Source organism: Fusarium pseudograminearum, chromosome 1 (genome assembly GCF_000303195.2).
Source record: "Fusarium pseudograminearum CS3096 chromosome 1, whole genome shotgun sequence".
In the NCBI taxonomy this organism is placed as follows: Eukaryota; Fungi; Ascomycota; class Sordariomycetes; order Hypocreales; family Nectriaceae; genus Fusarium; species Fusarium pseudograminearum.
Genome location: NC_031951.1, coordinates 7,256,406 through 7,270,752, shown reverse-complemented (window position 1 = coordinate 7,270,752; position 14,347 = coordinate 7,256,406). Strand labels below are relative to the sequence as shown.

General features: G+C 47.0%; 7 protein-coding genes across 7 annotated transcripts; 2 read left to right on the top strand and 5 right to left on the bottom strand.

The window, feature by feature from the left end:
* Nucleotides 1-908: 908 nt before the first annotated feature.
* Nucleotides 909-2,186, top strand: FPSE_00241 (uncharacterized protein; the record flags this gene model as incomplete). Its single annotated transcript, XM_009253361.1, has 2 exons — nt 909-1,200; nt 1,261-2,186. 2 exons carry the CDS (start codon nt 909-911, stop codon nt 2,184-2,186), a joined length of 1,218 nt encoding a protein of 405 aa, XP_009251636.1.
* Nucleotides 2,187-2,557: 371 nt separating this feature from the next.
* Nucleotides 2,558-4,988, bottom strand: FPSE_00240 (uncharacterized protein; the record flags this gene model as incomplete). Its single annotated transcript, XM_009253360.1, has 7 exons — nt 2,558-2,920; nt 2,974-3,369; nt 3,417-3,710; nt 3,764-4,070; nt 4,123-4,264; nt 4,322-4,698; nt 4,897-4,988. The coding sequence occupies 7 exons, from the start codon at nt 4,986-4,988 to the stop codon at nt 2,558-2,560; spliced, it is 1,971 nt and encodes a 656-aa protein (XP_009251635.1).
* A 1,124-nt stretch (nt 4,989-6,112) lies between these two features.
* FPSE_00239 (uncharacterized protein) lies at nt 6,113-6,505 on the bottom strand (the record flags this gene model as incomplete). The annotated part of the gene is made up of 1 exon (XM_009253359.1): nt 6,113-6,505. The coding sequence occupies one exon, from the start codon at nt 6,503-6,505 to the stop codon at nt 6,113-6,115; it is 393 nt and encodes a 130-aa protein (XP_009251634.1).
* Nucleotides 6,506-8,053: 1,548 nt separating this feature from the next.
* FPSE_00238 (uncharacterized protein) lies at nt 8,054-9,145 on the bottom strand (the record flags this gene model as incomplete). Its single annotated transcript, XM_009253358.1, has 1 exon — nt 8,054-9,145. One exon carries the CDS (start codon nt 9,143-9,145, stop codon nt 8,054-8,056), a length of 1,092 nt encoding a protein of 363 aa, XP_009251633.1.
* Nucleotides 9,146-9,637: 492 nt separating this feature from the next.
* On the bottom strand, nt 9,638-10,279 carry FPSE_00237 (uncharacterized protein; the record flags this gene model as incomplete). The annotated part of the gene is made up of 1 exon (XM_009253357.1): nt 9,638-10,279. The coding sequence occupies one exon, from the start codon at nt 10,277-10,279 to the stop codon at nt 9,638-9,640; it is 642 nt and encodes a 213-aa protein (XP_009251632.1).
* A 363-nt stretch (nt 10,280-10,642) lies between these two features.
* FPSE_00236 (uncharacterized protein) lies at nt 10,643-12,531 on the bottom strand (the record flags this gene model as incomplete). The annotated part of the gene is made up of 2 exons (XM_009253356.1): nt 10,643-11,738; nt 11,792-12,531. 2 exons carry the CDS (start codon nt 12,529-12,531, stop codon nt 10,643-10,645), a joined length of 1,836 nt encoding a protein of 611 aa, XP_009251631.1.
* Nucleotides 12,532-13,479: 948 nt separating this feature from the next.
* FPSE_00235 (uncharacterized protein) lies at nt 13,480-13,728 on the top strand (the record flags this gene model as incomplete). The annotated part of the gene is made up of 1 exon (XM_009253355.1): nt 13,480-13,728. One exon carries the CDS (start codon nt 13,480-13,482, stop codon nt 13,726-13,728), a length of 249 nt encoding a protein of 82 aa, XP_009251630.1.
* Nucleotides 13,729-14,347: the final 619 nt, after the last annotated feature.

Below are 14,347 nucleotides of genomic sequence, written 5' to 3'. Positions count from 1 at the left end.
AATCACCATCAAACCGGGGACCGATTCAACAGTAAGCAAGCACAGGCATAGGCGGAGGCATGTTGGTGACTGTATCTATCCATAAATGTAGCCTCCTTGCATAAAACTCTCTTGTCGACTCGCTGTATGGATGTACATGCATGCTGGTCGTCTGCCGTTTGCCGCGATAAACGCGTAATGCTTGACGCGCGCGAGTGGTCTAGCAACCCCTCCCCTGTCAGCTTGGCACCGTACCTCTATCTCTCCGAAATTTATCAACGTCTGCGCCAGGCTAATGCAAAACCCTGGCCTTTTTATTGTCAAGATCCTTCTTTTCTATAACTCAACAGCTGGTCAGCAGTTATTTACCTTGCCCATCTCTGACAGCACGCGGACGTTGATAAATTTGGTGGAAACGTACGGCCAACTTTCCGCCGCTTCGCTTCCCCACATACACACATCACACATCACATGTTACACAAGCACAAGCACAAGCACAAGCGCAAAGTGAAAGCTCATGGCTAATGACCAAGTTTTTTTTTCTTTTTCTACCTAAGTCGTGACGGAAAAGAGAACCTTGCTCCGCACATTCCACAGTCCCCATTTCATCCGTCTCCATTTCCTTGCCTGATTGCACTGGGCCTGTATTGATCTCATCTTTGCTACTCAGTGGCTGAATCCGAGCTGGAGATGAATGTACAGCAAATTTGACTTTTACTTTTACTTTTACTTTTTTTCTCTCTTTCTATTGTGCCCAGCTAGCTTTTCTCCAGGCAGTAAAGTAGCTTTACCTTACGTGAGTTTATTAACCTTTCTGCCCAACCTTGTCCATCGTCAATTTATTACCTTGGTACTAATATAAACACAGACAGACACGCAACAAGACGAGTCTCATCCGCAACCTACCAACATTCTCTTACGCTTACAACATGACTACTTCTTCGCAGCACATGGTGCGCGCCCTCTTCAGGGATCCCGAACCCCTCTTCTCTCTCACTGATTTTGAGTTGCGCCGCACGTATGCCCAGCGGACTGAGGCACACATTCGAAAATTGTTCCATGATTTCCGTCTGCGCACCGAATACGTCGCCGCTATGATTCTCAATGATAATGTCTACATTGATGATTATCTATCTCTTGATCCCAAGTCTTACGGGTGGCGTAATAACCCAGCCCAGCTGCACAGCACACTGCTTAGTAATGACGCATTCTGCAAGCACTGTAAGACCACATCCCTATTCATCTTGGGCTGCACACAGCTAACCACTCGACTATGTACAGACATGCTTCATCTAGACTCCGAAAACTTCCAGGACCCAGCCTGGATCCTGTCTTTGCCTGAGAGACTGGACAGCCACCCAGACGCTGTCGTGGATGACGAGACCCTCAAAGCAGAAATTCGAGCGCTGGATTATTACGCGCGCTTTGAAACCGATCCTCATCTCCAAGACTATCCCTACGACGAGGACGAGGAGACCAAGTGCCGCAAGCGTGACGGGGAAGTTTGTGCGGTAACTGGACGCGCCAACCCTGATGTGTTTTGGTTTTTCCCTACCACTCTTAACGCTACCGTCGAACAAAACGACATCACGGGAAATCTTGCGTGGTCAGGCACCTTTTTCATGGGCTCCATCTTTGCGGCAAAGCACAAACCAAACCCCTTCTGCGACAAACACAAACTGGGAGGATCTCACAAAGCATGGAACATGCTCTGCATTGACCCCATCCTCTACGACTATCTCTCAACTGGATTCTGCACATTCAAGTATCATGGAGATACAAAGCTGGAGAATGGGGATGTTGAGGTAGCCTTGCAGTTTTACTGGCTGCCCCAACCAAAAGCCCGATTCGGTCAAGTCTTTGACATGGAGAAAGACTGGCAGGGCCTGATGGATGATCTTCAGGAACACCAAGACAAGGGCTTTCCCCCACCCACCTTCTGGAATGATGACTGCACTACCAAGTCCGGGGAGCCGCTTCGATCCGGACACCTCATCTACATTGTCGTTTCGGAACAGGATGTCGAGTATTTCAAGACTGCTATTCAGGTGCACTGGTCTTGTAGCGTATTCACATCCTTGTGCGGTGCCTCTGGGCGCCCTTATTTACTGTCGGGTAAGGAATACGAAGACCCGACTATGCAACGTTATCAGGATCTAGGCAGACAGGGCAAGGAAGGCGACAGCCCGTATTCTCAGCTTGAATAGTTGGTCTCTTCTCCTGGCGTATTTGCGGATGACACTTGACACCAAATCTCTTGGATGTTAAATCTTGTCCCCACGTACGAGTTATTGTACATTGGTTACCATGTTTGTCGATATTACAATGTTGGTATTTGGTACCAGGGTAGTTAGTTTACCGAGCTTGCTTGGTATAGTTCATGACATTTTGGTGTTTCTTTCATACAATGTGGTAGTTTGAGTCTTGTATTGGCAGATGAGTACCAGATCTTCCTCTTATGAGGTGCAATACAAACAAGAGGTAGCTATCATAAGAGTCTCTTCCCTTGTATCTTTTTGTCTTTTGTGATGAAGAAATGGCCCGCTGTAAATTAATTCCCCTAGCTTATGAAATTGTTCTAAGTAATACTGTTAAAATCATTCAACGCCATAAAGTCGTCAGTATCCATCATCGGCTGATCCATCCCAAGATATCCCATGTCCAAAAGCGTATAAACATCCGGCATTCCTGTATCCATAGCCTTGAACCAATCATCTGTAAACATTCCTGTATCAATAGTCTCGCGCATCTCCTGTAAATCCGGCGCTCCCATCAACGAGTCAATCTGACACGCGAAGAAGCGGGCGAGATCAAAGTAGAGATGAGCTGCTGACGTTGCGGGGAGGAGTTGCACGATCTGATCGAGCAAAGGAATCACACCGATGACTTTTCCTGCGGCAGCAGAGTTTTCTTCGGGCGTGAGAGCGCCTCTTTTGATAGCCTGTTTGTAAAAGTTAGCGACGTGAATGAGTTCTTCAAGATGTAAAGACTTACGCGTAGAACCTCGGTCATGACGTGGCAAATCATGAGATACTGGTTATTCTGGAATCCAAGAGCAAGTTCAATAATTGTTTTATCCAAACTCAACAGGTCCAGCACACGACTTGCCACCTCGATCGATTTTCTCTCGATATCTAGAAGAGCTTCTGATGACGAAGGAGAGGTGTTATCCTCTGCTGCAGCCAAATCTCGAAGGGCTTGGGCGTTGAGGACTAGAATACTGTGGTCCATATAAAATGCCAGGACAGGGAGTAACTGGGCAGATGGTGAGTCATCTTTTATACAACGTTCGTTGCGCAGTTGTGTTAAAGCGTCGTATGATTCTTTGTGCCATTCCACTATGGAGGACGTGGTCGAGTTTGCTTGTTTTCGTTTGTCTACTTGACTCAGCTATTCACAGTTAGTTATAGAATTTTGATAGAGCGGGGGTGACTTACTAGTAGCCTTCTAATTTCAATGATACCACTCAGCATACGATCCGTCGGTTCAGCCAACGGAGCCTTCCACCACTGTGCTGCAGAACTGGGAATCTCTTTCCAGTTGACAGAATGTAACTTGCCATTCATGATACCGAATCCTTTGTCTGCAATTAGAGTTCGAAGCCATGTTCTTTCAAAGTTGCGGATACATCGTCCTTTGTTTTCAGATGGTGAACTCTCGCATTCCGCATTGACGTATTCTCTTATGACTTCTGATCTGCTGATTCCCATTTCTCTGGCTAGTTGCATTGCCTGGATCGGTCAGTATTTTGAAGTGTCAAGTGATAATACGGATTTCCACTCACATAACTAAGGGATATAGATGAAGTGTCGTCTACTTGTGTTGGAGATACGGGTGTCCAGTACTGCATGTTGACGATGGCTTGTATAGTTGCAAGAGACTTTACCGCAGCGGCGATGGACCACTTGACGTTTCCACTGGCCAGGTTCATCAGAACAGGGTAGATGGCTCTATCTCGAGGGCGAGCTGACATGGCGCATCCGAGAGCGCAAATGACAGAGAATAGAGTGAATGAACTCGCGTAGACATAGTCGACTGTATGTAGTGTGGCGTCAAGAAGGCCTACTAATGGATTGCGAGTTGAGAAGAAACTAGAAATAGTCAGATTTTGATGCGCGGTGAGTATAAAAGAGGCTGACTTACAGTTGAAAGTATACAGTTGCATCGCTGTCATCGATCAATCGAGAAGCAAGCGGATCACAAGTACCCTTTTCCAGCTTGAAAGGACAGTCAACTGCCTGAGCGGCCAAAACATCCCAGTCCTTTTGCTGCGCTCTGTGTGATGCTTCCAAAAGTTAGAATGATCCAAGGAAAGGTATTATAGATACTTGTCTCGACTCACAGAAATAAGCACCGAGCCGTTCTTTTATAGGTGCCATGATGGCCTCCCTCACACCAGGCTGCATCGGCATCTGAGATCGCAGTCTCTCGCACTGAATAGACGTATTTGTCGCGATAGCAGTCGTAACGATGCTAAGAGGTGAGATCAGATCTTCGGGGTGGTTGTATTCGTCATCCTCAGTCGGTGAATCAGGGTGAGCGGGCTGGGATGTCGCGCGACTGTCAGTAGAAGACTGTGCTTGCGTCCACGGCGTTCCTCTGACGGAGACAGTCCTGTTTGGGCTTGGAAGACCTGTTCCAAGGAGAGCAGCGATAATTTCGTCTTTGGCACCGCTTTCCTCGATGCGTGAAAGGAGTTTTTCTACACTGTCGGGCTTGCTGTGATGGTGGTTAGGATAAGATGAGTGTTTGGATACCTAGTTGAGTGAAACTAACTTTGTACTTCCATGCTTACGACCACGGTTAGATCGAGCAGGGTACTTGCAAACACGATCATGGGAAATACAGCGAGAACTGAAGAGAAAAGTATTAGCAACTGCCGGGGCGGACCAAGTCTGGTGTCTACCAAATACTCACCAGGGTTCTTGCCGGTCGCATTTTTGTCTAGAAGCGCGACAACTAAAGCATGCGACCTGATGCTGTTGGGGTTTCTCCACTGGAGCCTCCATTGTTCGGCAGTACCGTGCTTATTGCGTCTCAATTGTGGTTCGGGGTCTATAAGGGGTCTCAGGAGGTTAAGTTAGTAGCCGAAATGCCCGAGGTCTGGATCTTGTATGAAGTCGCTGTTTTGATCTAGTCCCCGATAACTTGACAGTCACGTGATGATTCATAAGCCATTACTGAAGCGTTTCATCAGTGTCAAGATTTAAAAATAGACAACCTTGTAAAAGCATACATGCGAGTAATTGATTAGTGTCTAATGCTTCTGATGGATTTAAGTCCTAAGTTTTCTGATATAAAAATATATCATGGAGGATTCCATAAAGCGTTATGAAATGACTAACAAACGTGGTTCTAGCCTGAACCTAGACTAAGAGATAAGTACCGGTAGTAGAAGAGGCTCCTCCTCTGGGACTTTAACATCGTCTTTTTCTTCAACTCAGTTGCTATCCGTTGTTCATCTTTATGCAGCCAGTGAAAAACTAAACGATGATGAAAATTGGGGAGGATAATTGGCCAACACATCCTTTTCCATCATTTCCATCCCACAACAACACGCTCGCGTTCTTAGTCGGGTGTTCTGATTCGGAGTGCAAGATTTGTTATGTTGGTGGTGAGTTACAGGAATTCCAAGGAAGATTAAGTCAATGCAAGATGAGACTGAAGTAGAATGTATAGCAATTTTAAGCAGGCCGTCCTGATACCTGTCACTTGGAGACATTCGTCGAATTCGAGACGAGAGTTCCTAAGCCCCTGGGCTTATTAAGTAAAGGGTTGATGAAAATCTCATTCTGATATTAGCGTTTGGAGGTAGGGTTCAGAAAATGGGTTGTCTTAATCGTCTGGGTACCCATACCTCGGATCATGTTTATCCTTCAGACTCAGCGGCAATATTTATTGTTTCTCTTGAGGACCTGGTATGCAGCTTAACCTTGCACAAATGCCGATTGGGGGAAAAAATGAGACCTTGTAGATGGGTAGTTCATGGAAGCATTCATAACATTACTTATATAAAACATCAGGCGAGGTATTGTTCACCTAACGCGATGCAAAGCTCTCAGAAAAACCCACGACAAAACGCCTCTATCCACTCGAAACGCCAAACGTAAACACATTAATCATGATAATTCCATCACAAATACCCGTATCCTCCACCAGGCGATGTTCCCATGCCACCAGGTGCAAGTCCACCACCACTCGTGGTCCCCGAAACACCGCCGTAAACACCGCCATTGACTCCTCCGTTTGGACCTCCACCGACACCAGAGTAAATGCCTCCATTCACTCCGCCGTATATACCACCGTGTGGCCCGCCATGTGGTCCTCCAACACCTAATGATCCATTGCCAGAGCCGTGACCGTACTTGTGAATGTCTGTTGATGATCTTCTGCTGGCGTCGCTGGAGAACTTGCTTCCTTGGAGTCTGGATGTGGCTTCTGGTGTTCTGCGACCAATATTTGTTGGTCTTGGTGGTGGTAAGTCATCCTTCTCGTCGTGTTTTGAGAAGAGGTTGAAGCAGCACATTGGAACTTGTAGGGTTTGAGAGTGTGTGTTTGTGTGTGTGAGCGAGTAGGTGTAGTAGGTATTTTAAATTAGGACTATAATGATGCTGATGTTTCTGTAGTCAGGTAATAGGTATGTTGTGGTAGTTGAGATGATACCGAGATGGAATTGCAGGGCAGGTCGAGAGCATTTAAATGACCGCGTTCATTTTTCCGCAGTAAACCTTGACCACGCGTACCTGCTTAAAAACCGGGTCCGAGGGGCTATGACGATCTTTAGCAGCCTATAAGGAGGCCTGATTGACAGCCTGCACCGCCCCAAGTTGGTCCCTGAATTTTAAGCACAGCCTTAAAGAATCCCTGCATTTTTGCTCTGGCTGAGCGCTTGTTCATGATCACGAGGCGGTCAAGTCCCTCCAAATGACGAACATACGAGGTTCTTTTGAGTTGCTGTAAGGTATGTGCAGTGGCTTGTTTCGGGCGAGCCGTATTTGATACGCTCACATAATGAATTAGTGGTTGGTATTGTGGGAATTTAAGCTTAAATTAGCGAACCCTGCGGTGCAACGACATTACAAAGTACGCGTATTTGACATACAGACTCAGTGGGTAACATAAATGTTGGCGTCAAGCTTAAGAGTTCGACAATGTCCTGAGTCATAGTCCCGATGAATGAATGTTATGTAGTATAGTATTATTTCAGGAACATATTGTAAGCAAATTGTATGTGAATATGTTAGTGACCAGTCGAGTCAGTCTCCTGATGTCTCTCGTTACAGTTGTCACGGTAGTTGGCTGTAGGTCGGCTTTGACATACAACCCGTACCACACTTACTCACACCAGTGTTATCCTTTAGTCCTTGAGAGACTCGAGGTCATCCGTCCACTTGTTGATGACGATGATAAGGGAAGCAGTCTGGAACAATACCGAGTGTAATCGCAGGCGAGTCCTCTTCCTCACTTAAAGTGCCGTGATCCTTCTCTCTGGAAGGAGGGGCAGTTGTCCCGACATCCTCAGGAATGACTGTGGAAGTGGTTCATGGAATAGTAGATCAACGAAAAATGAATACTTATCATAGAAATTAAAAGAGTGCAAAAGGCAAAGAGCCACCTGTGGTTAGCAAAGAAACTCGAATGAATCGTCGCGCGTGGGAGAAATCGACAAGTGCCGTGCCAGGCGTGCTAAACGATGTCTGTTTCCAGCGATGATATCCACTAAAAGGATTGCTTTTTAGCGGGCTTGCAGTATCTAATCAGCCCTGATCCTTCTGCGTTTCAGAATGGCACGCCATAAATCTTCCGACCCATAGAAGCCAAGAACCAAGTGGAAAATAAAAGAAAGAGATCAAGAAAGTTTGTTTTATCGTGAAGAGGTGACGATGCAAAAACATGGGATATTCACTGCGTTAATTGATTGTAAAAGATAACAATACACTGGCCAGTGGATGCCTTGAGGAAATAGAAGGCTCAAGTCAATGTAAGTACATACATGCACCAATGCATTGGGACATTTTGCACTCCAATTCAAGTTTCTAATTTAGCCACTACCTAGGTACTAAGGTAATCAAACCTACGGAAGTCCCAGCGCTTGTTTCATCTCGTCGCTGCCCAACCTGCGAGCGTAGTCTTTAGCACTGCCATAAGGCCCGTTCTGATCAGGATCTGCCCCCTGGTCCAAGAGCCACTTGACTCTCTCAACAGCGCCCGCCCAAACGGCATTCACGATCGGATACATCGGCACCATATGGCGCGTCTCGAGCTTGTCGTTAATCCCGGCGCCCTTTTCCGCCAGCAGTTGCATTACGGGTATTCTGGAAATGTCGAATTCCCGGGTCGGCATGACGCGTCCAGCATGAGGGTTTGCACCTTCAGGCAAAGCACCTGCTGCGTAGTACAGCGGGGCCCCGTTGGTGATTTCAGCGCCGGCATTTAGAAGCTTCTGCACCAAGTCGACACTGCCATGCGAGGCTGCCAGCTCCAGCGCCTGGCACGAGTTTGTGTCTGGTCCGCCTAGACGATCGCGTTGATCGTGCTGGCGGCCTAGGTTGGGGTTTGCGCCTTGCGCGAGGAACCAGTCGATGAGATGTTCGTTGTTGGACCTGATGAGTCTTGTGAGGAGAACCTCGCCGTAGTAAGATGGTGTATTGACAGTCCAGCCGTGCTCGGCGAGAGCCTCGAAGAGGGCGATTTGCCGGTCGGCTGGGGCTTTGAGAACAATTTCTGGTGTTTGTCGTGAGATGGGTGCTCCAGACTGGAGCAGGTATCGTGCGACGTCGACATTTCCGCTTTCTAGGGCGTTTATTAGACCTCGATGAAGAAAGACTGGCGTGCGAGATTGAGAGGTGACGATTGACTGGACGGTGAACATGTCGCCGGCTTTGCAGGCAGAGAAGAAAGAGGCGGCTTCTGGTGACACATTTCTCTGGTAGAGGATGTTGTTATCCTCGGGCGCTTGTACTGGAATATCGTCGAAAGGACTGCCCATTTGGTGAATGTTCGTTGCGTTCATCTGGTTCATTGTGTTTCCCATTTGACCTCCCATCTGGTTTACTGCCTGTTGTCGTTGCGATGCGGCCATTTGCTGCGCTCTCAGTGCAATTTGTTGTCGTTGTCGCATTTGCAGATAAAGCTGCTGTCCGAGTTCTTCATCTTGTAAAGACATCTTTTTTTTTCTTGTCTATTTGTGTGTGTTTGTTGGAAAGTCTGAGTCGTAAGTTCAGTTGGATCCTTTGTGGTTTATGCAGTGCTGAGATCAGTAGGCTGACGTAATGCCACTGGGAATAAGAGAAAGTTGCGCACGTCGCAGTTTGGGTTTATTTGATGTGGTTTTCTTTTGTTCGAAAGTCAAGGCAAGAAATAAAACTGAAGATTAACTGCAATTTCACAATGCCGGGTCAAAATATCTGACGTCACTAGCTAACGAGGTTTTACATTTGGTGGTAGTCAAGACGTGGTTCAGTTCACGGGTAACCAACCACTTTGCAAATTGCACAATTGAAAGGTCTCCAAAAAGACAGGTATTTTAACTTACAAAGGCTGAAACATTATAATAATGTCTAGATTCTAAGGGGAACGAGAATGTATGTGTAGTATCGTGCATCGTAAGGAAATGGACTAGTCTTATATCAAACCTGGAGTTGCGCAAAGGACACTCCTAAAACTGCACAATCGCAGATGAGATCGCAGCTATCATCATCGCACCAATAATTCGAATAGCACTCGAACTTGCCCCATTTGTTTCTTGCGGCGAAGCAGCATCAGCTGAACTTCCAGTGGCTGTAGGTCCATCCTTCGCAGTACTCTCACTCCCTGTAGTTTCAACAGAGGTTTGCTCTTTCGCAACAGTAGCCGTAGCTTGGGACGACCCGAGCAAGTCTTGTCCCTTGGTAATAATAACAGGCACCGACGAAAAAGACAGCTCAAACGCCTCCGTAATGTCTTCCAACCCCGTAGCAGTATTTATCAAGCTTTCACCGTCCGCTATAGCAGCCGTTGTACAAGCCTTTGCTGTTCCGCTGCTCACAAGGCACTCGATTGAACTGACCCCAAAGTCGGACACAGATACCATCCAGTGAAACGTGCCCGTCGAGGCAGCACCCTTGACGACAGTCTTGTCAGCCCATGGCCCTATGACGACGGTGTTGTTGACAGTCGTGCTAGCACATTCTTGCCCCAAGCAGACGATTTGCAGAGTGGTGGCGGTTGGGTTGGCGGATATTACTGTTACGGTTGGCGTGTTTTGGCCGTAAATTTTGAAGGGCGGCATGAATATGGGGGTTGTGAGTGCCGAAGACATCTTGGTGAGACGTAAGAAGAGCGTTCAGTTATTAAGTTTGTTGTCGGTCAGCGGTCTGTAGAAGCATCTGAGGCCGGGGATAGCAGATGTTTTAAGATAAAAAAGCGGCACAGAAAAAGGATCACGAACGTGGATGTGATCAAGACACTATTGGCTGCTAGAGTGCGCTAACGAGTAATGAATCTTTGGCTCGGGATGGTAATTTCGGGTATTTATTCTGACCGGTTAATAAAGGATGACTTGTTATTGAGTTATAAACATTGTGTGATCTACGATGTAGACTATCATATAGAAGAAATAGCCCGAGACCCAAACAGCATGAAATGACCAACGGATGGTCCTTTTTCCTTCAAGGGGCCAACATTAACTTGTAGCCCAGCAACCCATGAAAGGATCAAAAACCGACATACCATCTGCAGTACCTGTCTCTTGTAGTAACGACATGGTAGGTGGAGTAGGAAACTCATACTGATAGAACGGCACGTTCTTGTTCTCCTTCACGTGAATATCGATATCCCTCTCCCTGCCCAAGCTGATCAATTTCGAATAGTCAAAGTCGGCAATCGTATTTCCCTTGTTAGGGTTGGGTTGTTGCTGGATGAAGATAGCCTTCAGCTTCCCGCCACTGCGGGCGGTATTCTCAACCAGTAGATAAAGTAGGCGTTCCAGCTTCTCCATCACTTCTGGATCCATCATCTCGTCATCGCGGTAGCTCTTTTGAACCAGAATCACCTCAACGTTTAGCAGGATTTGATGAGCCCTCTGGTACAGGTATCGGGACCCTCGCCACTCATCAATTTCTTCTTTGCGTGCAGCGAGTTGTGGAAAATCAAGTGCCATGACGTTGACAGCATTGATAGTGACTTTAGTTGCTTCCGAGTACAATCTGCGTATCGGCTGTGTCCTACCGAACCAACCCCAAGTGCTTTCACTCGGTCGAAGACGACAGTTGTACTCTATGGCATGTTCTAAGCTTTTGCTCAGATGTAGCATGAGTACATACAGAGCTTGGTTGTTGGCCGGATTGGACAACTGCAGTTTCAAGCCGCCACGAACAGTCAGAGTCTTAAGCTTCTTAGGAATGAGCAAAAACTCCATGACAGACTCAGCAGTATACTGCTGGTCCTGCATATCATATCTATCGACGAATTGGTCAAGAAAGACGTGCTCAACAGTGGAACAGCCCGTCAGAGCTGCCAGTGGCGGAGGCTGGTCTTCAGATCCCCAGTCGGTTATTGTTTGAAGATTCATATTTCCAAAGTAGACAGACTTGAGGCAAGGAAGTAGCATCAGACTTCGAAAGTGTCGCGGTTTGTGTACACCTAATAGATTGCGATCTTCGAACCAGAGTCCAGTTGGAATACCGACCGAGACCTCTCGTAGACTCTTGAGGCCTGGTGCCCACGAGTCCCGTCGCCAACTCATGGTAATAATTTGCGAAAGCCACTCCATTAATTCCCTAAGATATGTCAGTACGTGTTTAGTGTGCCGAGAAAGAAACAGGGAACCCACCAGTCGCAATTATGACCTGTCTCATCGTTGCTTTTGGCAGTTTTCAAGACGTTGAGCCGGGGGCATAGCGTGATCAGCAGGGCCTTGAGGATACCGTCGTTGCCTGAGCGAAGAGGATATGACAGTCGCTCGATTTGATAATCCTCGAGGCCAAAATGCCCATGCTCCAACAGCAGGTCGATGTAGGTAGATAAGTGCTGCCCAATGATGCTCTCTTCATATTGCTCCCGTCTTGTCGTCCCCCATATTGCATAGTTTATGCTGTCCCCCCAGTCTTCGTCGGACAAGTCCGACCAGTGCGGTTTTTCGAAAGCCTCACACCACTGGAATTGATGATATGTCTGGCCATCTCCAAAAGTTGAAGACAGTATGTCTTCTGGATCTGGGGAAGGAAAGACTCGTACTGTGGATGGCACCTCTGACATGAAGTCTCCCCATTGCTCCCAGCTGTACCTCGTGCCGAATATCTCGATGGTGCGAACATTCCAGGCGACATATGGATCCGTAATGACTTTCTGCAAAACAGAAGGTATAGTCAGGTACTTCCAGTCAGTGACGACGCCGTACTCTCGGTAGGCAGCCCTATGGCGTTCAAGAGTGGCGTTTCCGCCAGCGGCGAGACGACGGCATGTGAGGGCAAGGTTGAAGTGGTCAGATACATAACATAGTTTGAAGATTTCATGGATTAATTCATCCGGGAGTCTTAGAAAGAGAGTACGCTGGTCTGAAGGTACAGACATTTCTGTGTTGATTTTGAAAAGGGGAAGTGGTATGAAGCTGGGAACGAACTAACAGGCAGAGAGTGGATGAACATGGCAGCTAGTCAGGAATAGGGATAGCGCACCCATTTCATAGATTATCCGGCTTTGGAACGGAAATGAAGCTCGATTCTACAAAACAAGAGCCTGTCTGGTATGGACGAGGACTGTGAGAGGAACATCTATATGACTGTTGAGATAGATTCCCGCCTGGATGATAGGTCTGGCATTTGAGATGCCCCTTTCTAGCTTTGTTCGACCTTGACAATACCTGAGTTAGGTTCAGTTTCAACATAATGGGTTATGTTCTCAATGGCATTCTGTTCCCTTTGCCAACTTCCACTGCCCATTCATAAAACCATGGTCTAGACAAACGAAAAGATAGGCTCGTCATGAGCCAAGACCAAGATCATTACGCGTCTGCCGAGACCCTTCTTGGCCAGTCAGAGCAGTGACGTTGGACAAGGCTTGGCGTTTCTGGGCGTTGCAACAAGGTTTGCATCTAACGGCAGCCACACCTCTCCAGCAATGGCAGCATGACATGTGCCAACGTTCTGAGCCTCACCATTATGGCTTGGAGGCTTGTGATGGCTGCTCTTAAGTGGCGTCATGACGGTAGTTGCCATATGGTGTGAGCAGGTTTCTCAACCTCGATTGGAGGGTGACGTCGGGTTAAATCATGTCATGACCTACATTTCGAAAGTATAAATACTACAGCCTATTCCGTAGTTTTGACATTATAATTCATTAGTCTCATCAGAAATAAAAACTACAACTCATCTCTGACATAACTACTACGAGAAACTACAAAGATCAACTGAGTAGATCGACCAACAACAAATTACCACAATCAATTGGCCCTACTTATACACAACTTGGCCTTAAACCACATTCTTACCAAACACCACAAAAATATCACATACAGAAAAGATGTGCCTTCCTTTCGGTCGAAGCAGCAACAACCGTCGCTACGGTGGCAGCAGCGGAGGCATGATGGGTGCTCGCCCAGTCAAGGAGGTTCACCACCATCACCACGGAGGAATGGGCGGCGGACGCATGGGCGGCGGCCTGGGAGGCATGGGAGGAGGACGTAGAATGGGAGGAGGCATGGGAGGTGGACGCATGGGCGGCGGAATGGGCGGAATGATGGGAGGTCGACGAATGGGTGGACGCTGCTGAGCGAGATACTGTGATTGAATGATTGATACACGACTGTTCATGAGAGGGTATTAGATGTACAATAGAGCGCAGCGTTTAATTGATAGCACAGCCGATTCACCGACGTAACAATGATCATGCGTCCAGCATTGTTGTTAAGGATTGAATCAAGTCATAGTGTATAAAAATAAATAACCTAAGGGTAGAGTCTAAGTAGCATAAGCTGACCTACTAATTTCGTCTCTTATGCTTTTAGTAGGTAGCTAATCTCTGATACCCTGATATGCAGACACCTTTACAGGCTGTAATAATTCACGTGCTCCATACAGGCCTCTTATGACGTTTTTTTATACGTAGAATAGGTAGGTATGAATGCCTGGATTTAGTTAATCTTTAATATCCGGCTACCTACGCAGCTGCGCGGCAACGGCAGTGTCAGAGCACTGCGAGCCACGAATGTTATTGCCAGCCATAGGTAAGAAGCATCGGAGACGCGATTAGTAAGTTTAGGGCTGTTTATCCTAAAGCTTAGGGGCAAGCCTTTCTTCTACCGAGTACCTAAACACCAATTCTTTGTCGTTTCTACATTATATAAAAACAGATACGATTACTTCACGTTTGGCCTAGGTCAGGTCATTCA